We start from the raw sequence: 10,559 nt of genomic DNA, 5'->3' as shown, positions 1-10,559 counted from the left end.
TCCTTCCCCACCTCCATCAATGAGCCTTCCCTCTCCACCTCAATCAATGGGCCTTCCCTCCCCACCACCATTAGTGAGCCTCCCTCCCCCCACCACCATCGGTTAGCCTCCCTCCCCCTCCATCAATGAGCCTTATTAATACAACACAGTGTAGTATTTTTCATCCATCATGCCTGCAAATGACTTGATCCTGAATGGATACAGGTCCGTTTGTGCAATAAAGAATCAGCTAAATGTCGATGAGTTTAACAATCACCTTCCTCAGAATACAAAGAAAACACGAGTTTTACACACAGATTATCCGATAGTCTTGTTTGGCCCCTAAAAAGACCCAATAATTTCCTCCATGACTGTTTTTTTAATATTGTAAGGGATGTGCTACCAATGACCAGCCATCAATGCACTGAATATATAATGTTGGACACTTAGTTATCTACCACACAGCACTGATATACTCTGCTCACCTATAATGATGACCATCCCCCATGGTGGGATCTGGCACCAAGCCATGAGTAGCAGGTCACCGAAGTCCTGTAAGTTGTGAGTTGGGGCCCCCATGGATCAGACTTGTTTTTCCAGCTTACCAACCATACAGCACTGATATACTGTATACTATGTCCAAACCGGCACCTATCTGGGGCCCCTGTACTTGGGAAGGTGAGACAGGAGAAAATAATTTCAGGACATGATTTGAAATTGTATGAATGATGTAAAATTTGTTGCTTGTTATGCAAACTAAAACTAAACTTTTTTTCAAATTTTTGTCCATTTTTGAAAAAATCTGAGCTGGGTATTTATGAAAACATTGTGCCACTTAACCACTTCCTGTCCCCAGAAGTACTGCTACAGGGTGGCATGGGTGTGCAAAATCATGTACTGTATATATACGTGAGTTTGCATATCCAGGTAGGGGGCGCACACGAGGTGAGTGCATGCCCTACCTGTGCCACCATTCAGGGCCATGGCTGTCAATCACCAGATCCCGGCCTTCCTTCCCCATCTCCATTAGTGAGCCTTCCTTCCCCCTCCTCCATCAATGAACCTTTCCTCTCCACCTCCATCAATGAGCCTTCCCTCCCCTCTTCCATCAATGAGCCTTCCCTTCCCACATCCATCAATGAATCTTCCTTCCCCACCTCCAACAATGAGCCTTTATTCCCCTCCTCCATCAGTGAGCCTACCTTTCCCCGCCTCCATCAATGAGCCTTTCCTCTCTACCTCCATAAATGAGACTTCCCTCCCCTCCTCCATCAATTAATCTTCCCTCCCCACCTCCATCAACGAGCCTTCCCTCCCCACCTCCATCAACGAGCCTTCCCTCCCCACCTCCATCAATGAGCCTTCCCTCCCCACCTCCATCAATGAGCCTTCCCTCCCCACCTCCATCTATGAGCCTTCCTTCCCCTGCCTCTATCAATGAGCCTTCCCTCCCCTCCTTCATGAATGAACTTTTTTTTTCACATTTTTGTCCAATTTTGAAAAAATCTGAGCATGGTATTTATGAAAACATTGTGCCACTTAACCACTTCCCATCCCCAGAAGTACTGCTACAGGGAGGCACGGGTGCGCAAAATCATGTATTTATACGTGAGTTTGTATTTCCAGGTAGGGGGCGCACACGAGGCACGCGCATACCCTACCTGCTCCACCATTCAGGGCCATGGCTGTCAATCACCAGGTCCTGGCTGGTGATTATTCGCCGGCACCCAGTGATTGCCAAGCATCTCCAATGGGGGGGGGGGGGACTGTCAGTAAACAAATCAGTTCTCTCCCCTGTCAGCTCCTGCACACTGCTTTTCATGGCTCAGCCATGCAAAGCAGTGTGCTTACAGTGAAGCACACAGACACAACCCCTAGTAAAAAACACCCAGCACACAGTTAACCCTTTGATTGCCCCAGATGTTAACCCCTTCCTTCCCAGTGCCAGTACAGTGTCAGTGCTTTCTATTAGCACTGATCACTGTATTGGTGTCACTGGGGATATCAGTGACACCAAGTCATTTCCCCCCCTCAGTGTCAGAATGCCCACTGCTATAAGTCACTGATTGCTGGCATTACTAGTAAAAAACAAAAATCCCCGTATCTGTACCGCCATTTGTAAACGCTGTAACTTTCACGTAAACCAATTAATTTACACGTATCGGGATTTTTTTTTTTTAGCAAAGACACGGAGCGGGAGACATTTTGGCCTAAATTTATCATGAAATTAGATTTTTTACTGGACATGTTTAATAGCAAAATATCAAAAATATTGTTTTTTTTTTTCAAAATTGTCGGTCTTTTTTTTTTTTAAGCGCAATTGCAGAGGCAATTAAAACCACAAAAAGACAGCTCAATTCATGGGAAAAGGATGTAAATTTAATTTGGGTGCAGCATTGCATGACCGCACAATTGCCAGTTAAAGTAATGCAGCGCTGTAATGCAAAAAAATGGCCTGGTCGGGGGGGGGGGGGGGGGGGGGAGGGAGGGATTAAAGGTCTTATAGATGCATAAAGATCTATGTAAAAATTATGGTAAGAAAAATAGACACAGAGTTATTTTGAAGTGAACCAAAGTCTACTGAAATGTCTACATTTGGTCTGTGGGGGTTACAAGGACCAACTGGTCATGCAAGGGTGAGTACAACAATGATCCCCCGACAGGTTTACATTTTATGAAATACATTAACAACATTTTTAGTCAACTAAAAATGTCCCAGGAATACAAAAAGTGTCAAATTTCAGAATGACGCCTGGATCAACTTCAAGTGATGATAGGACCTCCTAAGTGCCTCCTTGAGATCTTTGTTCCTCAGGCTGTAGATCAGAGGATTCAGCAATGGGTTAATGAGGGCAGATATGACTGAAGACAATTTGTTTAAAATGACCATATTGCTGGAAGATGGAACAAAGTAAATAAAAATTAAGGAGCCATAAAAGATGGAGACCACGGTGAGGTGTGAGGTGCAGGTGGAGAATGCTTTCCTCTTTCCAATCTTACTATGGATTCTGAGGATGGTACTAAGAATATAGACATATGGAAGAAAGGTCAAAAGAACGATTCCTACTGCAAAACTACCACCTACTAGGAATAGAACCACCATGTTTATGAAGGGGTCAGTACATGTAATTTGAATCACATGCGGAAGGTCACAAAAGAAGTTGTGGATGGAAGATGGTCCGCAGAAGGACAACCTGAGCAACAGTAAAGTATGGAGCAAAGAGACAGAACATCCTACAACCCAGACCATGGAGGCCATATGAGCACAGACCCTCCAAGACATCATTAGTTTGTAATGTAGGGGGTGGCAGATGGCAATGTAGCGGTCGTAGGACATAGCCGAGAGTAATAACGATTCTGAACAAGCAAAGCAGAGATAGAAAAAGACTTGGGCTGTACAGGCAGGAATGGATATTGATCGGCTTTTTGTGACCAAGTCATAGAGCATCCTCGGTGCGGTCACTGATGAATAGGACATGTCCAGAAATGCCAAGTTGGCAAGAAAAAAATACATTGGGTTGTGCAAATGGGAGTCAGTGAGGACCAAGAAAAATATAAGAAGGTTTGTGATAAGAGTCATCAGATAGATCAGAAGGAAAAGCCCAAAAAGTGCATTCATGGTCAGTGGATGGTCTGATAGACCTACGAGGGTAAGAGACGTAATCTCTGTCTGATTCCTCATATTATTCATTTTTTCTTTCTCTCTGTTTTATGTATCACTATAGAACGGTAATAAAATTATGGATCTGAGGATTTATTAATAGAACAAACCTGTACGGAGTGCCTACACATTACACTCAGGGTTATTCTCAAATAAAATGTTGGCAGTCCCACAGTCATCAGAGAGATCAGATGGAAGAGCACACAAAGTGCATTCGTGGTCAGTGGATGGTCTGATAGACCTACAAGAGGTAATCTCTGTTTAAATTTATCAGCATAAAGAGTCATCAAATGATCAGTCTGAGGATTTATCAATAGGAATACATATATGTTGTGCCTGCACATGATACTCAGGTTCACCTGGAGACATTTGTGCCAGCTGATGACTTATTCTTATATAAAATGTCGGCATTCCCTCAGGACAGTCTGTTGTGTTGTAGGAACACAAAGCTGAAATCCTCATTAAAGGTCTCTTAAGATGTAATTTATAACCCCCTGAGAGCCCCTTTTCTATAACTGAGTACAATCTTCAGCATTTGAATTTAAAATCCACTGTAAGTATTTTTATAGATTTATCACCTCTATTACTTCTTGGTTAGTGGACAGAGGGACCTAACACACTACAAAAGGAACACGGCTTTTCTTTTAGCTTCCATCATTTTGTAGTTACATTTTATAAGGGTTGCCATTTTAACACTTGGTTGGATTGCACAGTGGATAGTCAGTAAAGAGCTAGAACCCTTAGCTTTGGTTGGGTACAACTGTCCAGGGCAGAGGTGTAGCTAGGGGGGGGCAGGGGGGTACATATGTACCCGGGCGCCAAAATGAGGTCACAAGATCACTGCAGCAGCTGCTGTAGATTTGTCATCTGATACATTTGCCATCCACAGTGAGTTATGAGAGGAGAGAGGAGCCGGACAGAAGAGGAGCGGAGAGGAGGGCAGTGAGCCGGACATGTGCCGGAGGGGACGAGGGGAGAGCCGAGCCGAGCCAAGCCGAGCCAGGTGAGTAGTGCCATGGATGAAGGGGGTGGGGGGCAATGTGATCAGGATGGGGGGGTGTCTACAGGGACCATATGAAGCGGGGGGGGGGTGTCATGAGGTGGCCGTTCGTCCCCGGGCACAAAATATCCTAGCTACACCTCTGGTCCAGGGTCACCCCAGTTTGGTAGCCAAACTGGCCAAAATACAGAAACAGAAGACACAGGTGGGTCTTCCTAAAACTCATTAACGCTTCATCCTTTAGGTTTGAATGGATACAAAATGTCACTATTTTTGACAGCAGCACCAACAAGCTTTAAAGTGGAGACTCAAGTCATATTTATAAAAATAATTAGAACTTCAGGTCTTAGGTATGGAGGGGAAAAATTGGGCTGTGGAGGCACAGTTTGAAGACCACACCAGCAGCCCTAAATGTGAAGACACAAGCCACAGTCAGAAGAATCAGCATGATACTGTATATTTTTAGCATAGTTACAGTGGTCCAGTTTGAACCAGAATGTGTTTTGGGGTGTTATTCCACATATTCCCATGACATATGTGAGCAATATATCATTTAAGTGACAGCATTGTGTTAAAAAAACAAAACTTTTTGTCCTTTTCCAAAAAAGTGTGGCAAAAAATAAAATCTTCCATGGACTCAACATGCCTGGGGCAAATTCCTTGAGGTGTCTACTTTCCAAAAATGGGTCATTTTGGTTTTTTTCTCTTTTACTGCCCTGGAATTTTAGCACCTCAAGAAATGTGATAGGCAACATGCCTGTGTGTGTGTTTTTGCGCAAACAAACATGCCTAAAAAGGATACTGGCGGAAGTGCCTCCAAAAAAGATCATAAATGTTGAAAAAAACAATATTTTCTACATTCTAAAAAATATCCAATAAACTCAAATGTAGTCATATATTTAGGCCAAAATGTATTCTGCTAAATGTCTTTGGTAAAAAAAAAATTCCAATAAGTTTATATTAATTGGTTTGTGTGAAAGTTACAGCGTCTACAGATTGTGGGATATATACTGAATTTATGGAGGAGGTTGGTAAACTTTTTTCTAAAGCCCACCTAACCACCTGCCCCCTGGACCCTGCTCCCTCACAAGTACTACAGTCACCCTCTGGCTCCATCCTTTATTCTTTAACTCATATCTTCAATCTCTCCCTCTCTTCTGGCATCTTCCCCAACTCTCTAAAACATGCGCTAGTCACCCCCATACTTAAAAAGGCCTCACTGGACCCCACCAATCTTAGCAACCTAAGACCCATCTCCTTACTCCCTTTTGCCTCCAAACTCCTTGAATGTCTAGTCTACAACTGGCTGAGCTGCCACCTTATTGTGAATAACCTTCTCGATCCCCTTCAGTCTGGATTTTGCCCACCACACTCCACAGAAACTGTTCTCCTAAAACTCTGAAACTACTTACTAACCCCTAAAATCAATGGTCACTATTCCATACTCATACTCTTGGACCTCTCAGCTGCCTTTGACACAGTTGACCACCCCCTCCCCCTCAAAAACTTCTATTTACTTGGTCTCCATGACCGTACTCTCTGTTGGTTCGAATATTACCTATCTCACCGCACCTTCAGTGTCACTTACAACTCTACTTCCTCCTCTCCTACTCCTCTTTCTGTCATGGTCCCCAAGCTTCTGTCCTTGGACCTCTCCTATTCTCCATCTACACTTCTTCCTTGGATCAGCTGATAGCTTCCCATGGCTTCCAAAACCATTTCTGTAACAGGTTTTAATGCGTCACCTGCTTGTAATTTCGATTATCTTTATTTTTGCCACTCCATTAATGAGTCTTCTTTCCCCATATCCATTAGTGAGCCTTCCTTCCCCCTCCTCCATCAATGAGCCTTTCCTCTCCACCTCCATCAATGAGCCTTCCCTTCCCACCTCCATCAATGAATCTTCCTTCCCCACCTCCAACAATGAGCCTTTCCTCTCCACCTCCATAAATGAGCCTTCCCTCCCCACCTCCATCAGTGAGCCTTCCTTCCCCCGCCTCTATCAATGAGCCTTCCCTCCCCTCCTCCATCACTGAATTTTCCCTCACTCCCTCCATGAATGAGCCTTCCTTCCCCACCACCATCAATGAGTCTTCCCTCCTCACCTTCATCAATGAGTCTTCCCTCCTCACCTCCATCAATGAGCCTTCCCTCCCCACCTCCATCAATGAGCCTTCCCTCTCCACCTCAATCAATGGGTCTTCCCTCCCCATCTTCATCAATGAGCCTTTCCTCCCCACCTTGATCAATAAACCTTCCCTCCCCACCTCCATCAATGAGTCTTCCTACCCACCTCCATCAATGAGCCTTCCTTCTCCACCTCTATCAATGAGCCTTCCCTCCCCACCACTATTAGTGAGTCTCTCTCCCCCCACCTCCATCAATGAGCCTTCCTTCCCCACCTCTATCAATGAGCCTTCCCTCCCCACCACCATTAATGAGCCTCCCTCCCCCCACCACCATCAGTTAGCCTCCCTCCCCCTCCATCAATGAGCCTTTTTAATACAACACAGTCTAGTATTTTTCATCCATCATGCCTGCAAATGACTTGATCCTGAATGGATACAGGTCCGTTTGTGCAATAAAGAATCAGCTAAATGTTGATGAGTTTAACAATCACCTTCCTCAGAATACAAAGAAAACACGAGTTTTGCACACAGATTACACTGTTCAACAAATTTTTATTTTTTGCCAGTTTTGGAAACAAAAGGATCCATTTCTTAATGAATTTCACATTCTGAGTTCAAATATAACAATGAAATTTGTCAATTGGCTCTAGTTTTTCTGTAAACGGAAAGTTTTCTACTATAGGCGTAATGACTACATAATGCACAATAATTATATAGATAGATGTCTTTCCACAAATATACAGCAAGTGATATGACTACATAACAAAGCCTAAATGGCAGAATATATTGCATAGGATTACCAAGAAAAATTATAGCCATAAGCTAAGTTGAATCATTTTAATACTTAGGATTCTCACTAGTTTTGTCTTCAGTTTGTGTCGGTTTTGCTTCTGTCGGCTTTTCTCTTGTATTCGAGGAAAGGGCTATCTCTTACAACTGCACGTGACGACACGCTTCAGGTTCTTCCTCACTTGACTCAACCACGAAGGATTCTGGTGCTTTAGGAATTGGTAGCCCCTCTCCATGAGGAACTGGACGTATTGCCGATGGAATATTTGGATAGTGCACAGATAACTTTTTCTTCTTATTTAGCCCTTTTACAATTGGAGGCGCCATACAAAAGTAACAATTACTAACATGATCTGTTGGCTCTCTCCAAATCATTGGCACAGCGAAAGGCATAGATGCCTTTTTTCCATTCAACCATTGCTCCAGTGCCGTCCCACAAGAATTGCAGCATATATGTGGTGCCCAGCTCTTGTCCTGGTCTCCTATCTTGCAGCCAAAATACAAGTTGTAGGCTTTCCTAATCATTCCTGTTATCCTCCTTTTTTGTGAGATAAAAGTTATTTCACCGCAGATATAGCAGAAATGATCTGCTTTATTCACACAAGTTGGAGGCATTACTGAGTAGCCTATATAAGCAGAAAACCAAATGTAAAGACGAACTCCAATCAGCTACAGATACTGCAGCTTTTATGCAGTGAAGTGATGCAATTAAAGGCTAATATTGCATCATCTCAGTATACATGACATTTTCTATTGGTCACCAGTATCAATTGCGCAATATGCAGCTGAAGTTGCATCATCATTTTGAATGGCTTACGTCATTAGATGGGTGAATATATCATGGAAACTAGAGCCAATCAACATTTTTTAGGGTCATTTTCGTTTTCAGCACCCCAAAATTATGTAAGATTAGCTAATTTTATGCCCAAAACTTTTTACCCGTTGAACAGTGTTATCGGATAGTCTTGTTTGGCCCCTAAAAAGACCCAATAATTTCCTCCATGACTGTTTTTTTAATATTGTAAGGGATGTGCTACCAATGACCAGCCATCAATGCACTGAATATATAATGTTGGACACTTAGTTATCTACCACACAGCACTGATATACTCTGCTCACCTATAATGATGACCATCCCCCATGGTGGGATCTGGCACCAAGCCATGAGTAGCAGGTCACCGAAGTCCTGTAAGTTGTGAGTTGGGGCCCCCATGGATCAGACTTGTTTTTCCAGCTTACCAACCATACAGCACTGATATACTGTATACTATGTCCAAACCGGCACCTGTCTGGGGCCCCTGTACTTGGGACGGTGAAACAGGAGAAAATTATTTCAGGACATGATTTGAAATTGTATGAATGATGTAAAATATGTTGCTTGTTATGCAAACTAAAACTAAACTTTTTTTTCACATTTTTGTCAATTTTTGAAAAAATCTGAGTTGGGTATTTATGAAAACATTGTGCCACTTAACCACTTCCCGTCCCCAGAAGTACTGCTACAGGGTGGCATGGGTGTGCAAAATCATGTACTGTATATATACGTGAGTTTGCATATCCAGATAGGGGGCGCACACGAGGCATGCGCATGCCCTACCCGTGCCGCCATTCAGGGCCACGGCTGTCAATCACCAGGTCCCGGCCTTCCTTCGCCATCTCCATTAGTGAGCCTTCCTTCCCCCTCCTCTATCAATGAACCTTTCCTCTCCACCTCCATCAATGAGCCTTCCCTTTCCACCTCCATCAAGGAATCTTCCTTCCCCACCTCCAACAATGAGGCTTTCCTCCCCACCTCCATCAATGAGCCTTCCTTCCCCCGCCTCCATCAATGAGCCTTTCCTCTCCACCTCCATAAATGAGACTTCCCTCCCCTCCTCCATCAATTAATCTTCCCTCCCCACCTCCATCAACGAGCCTTCCCTTCCCACCACCATCAATGAGTCTTCCCTCCCCACCTCAGTCAATGAGTCTTCCCTCCCCACCTCCGTCAATGAGTCTTCCCTCCCCACCTCCGTCAATGAGTCTTCCCTCCCCACCTCCATCAATGAGCCTTCCCTCCCCACCTCCATCTATGAGCCTTCCTTCCCCTGCCTCTATCAATGAGCCTTCCCTCCCCTCCTCCATTAATTAACTTTTATTTTCAAATTTTTGTCCAATTTTGAAAAAATCTGAGTTAGGTATTTATGAAAACATTGTGCCACTTAACCACTTCCCGTCCCCAGAAGTACTGCTACAGGGCGGCACGGGTGCGCAAAATCATGTATATATACGTGAGTTTGTATTTCCAGGTAGGGGGCGCACACAAGGCGCGCGCATATCCTACCTGCGCCACCATTGAGGGCCATGGCTGTCAATTACCAGGTCCCGGCTGGTGATTATTCGCCGGCACCCAGTGATTGCCAAGCATCTCTAATGGGGGGAGAACTGTCAGTAAACAAATCATTTCTCTCCCCTGTCAGCTCCTGCACACTGCTTTTCATGGCTCTGCATAGCAAAGCCTTGCAAAGCAGTGTGCTTACAGTGAAGCACACAGACACAGCCCCTAGTAAAAAACACCCAGCACACAGTTAACCCTTTGATCCCCCCAGATGTTAACCCCTTCCTGTCCAGTGCCATTAGTACAGTGTTGGGGCTTTCTATTAGCACTGATCACTGTATTGGTGTCATTGGGGATATCAGTGACACTAAGTCAGTTCCCCCCCCCCCCCAGTGTCAGAATGCCCACTGCTATAAGTCAGTGATTGCTGGCATTACTAGTAAAAAACAAAAATCCCCGTATCTGTACCGCCATTTGTAAACGCTGTAACTTTCACGTAAACCAATTAATTTACACGTATCGGGATTTTTTTTTTAGCAAAGACACGGAGCGGGAGACATTTTGGCCTAAATTTATCATGAAATTAGATTTTTTACTGGACATGTTTAACCTCCCTGGCGGTATGATTATTTCAGATTTTTGGTGCTGAAAGCGGTACCATTATCTTGCATGGAAATATGTCGT

At 44.1% G+C, this 10,559-nt stretch overlaps 1 protein-coding gene across 1 annotated transcript; it reads right to left on the bottom strand.

The window, feature by feature from the left end:
- Positions 1–2,719: 2,719 nt before the first annotated feature.
- LOC149434079 (olfactory receptor 2A12-like) lies at positions 2,720–3,661 on the bottom strand. The gene has a single exon (XM_089664170.1). It carries the CDS (start codon positions 3,659–3,661, stop codon positions 2,720–2,722), a length of 942 nt encoding a protein of 313 aa, XP_089520296.1.
- Between the last annotated feature and the right edge of the window lie 6,898 nt (positions 3,662–10,559).

This window comes from Staurois parvus, unplaced genomic scaffold (genome assembly GCF_062004578.1).
Source record: "Staurois parvus isolate SC_StPar_1 unplaced genomic scaffold, SC_StPar_1.0 ptg001842l, whole genome shotgun sequence".
NCBI lineage: Eukaryota > Metazoa > Chordata > Amphibia > Anura > Ranidae > Staurois > Staurois parvus.
The sequence above is the reverse complement of the archived record's forward strand: the minus strand, read 5'-3'. Positions and strand labels throughout refer to the sequence as shown.

Excerpts from the sequence above, each read along its gene's own strand:
- LOC149434079 (XM_089664170.1), bottom strand. The coding sequence starts at position 3,661 with ATGAGGAATCAGACAGAGATTACGTCTCTTACCCTCGTAGGTCTATCA.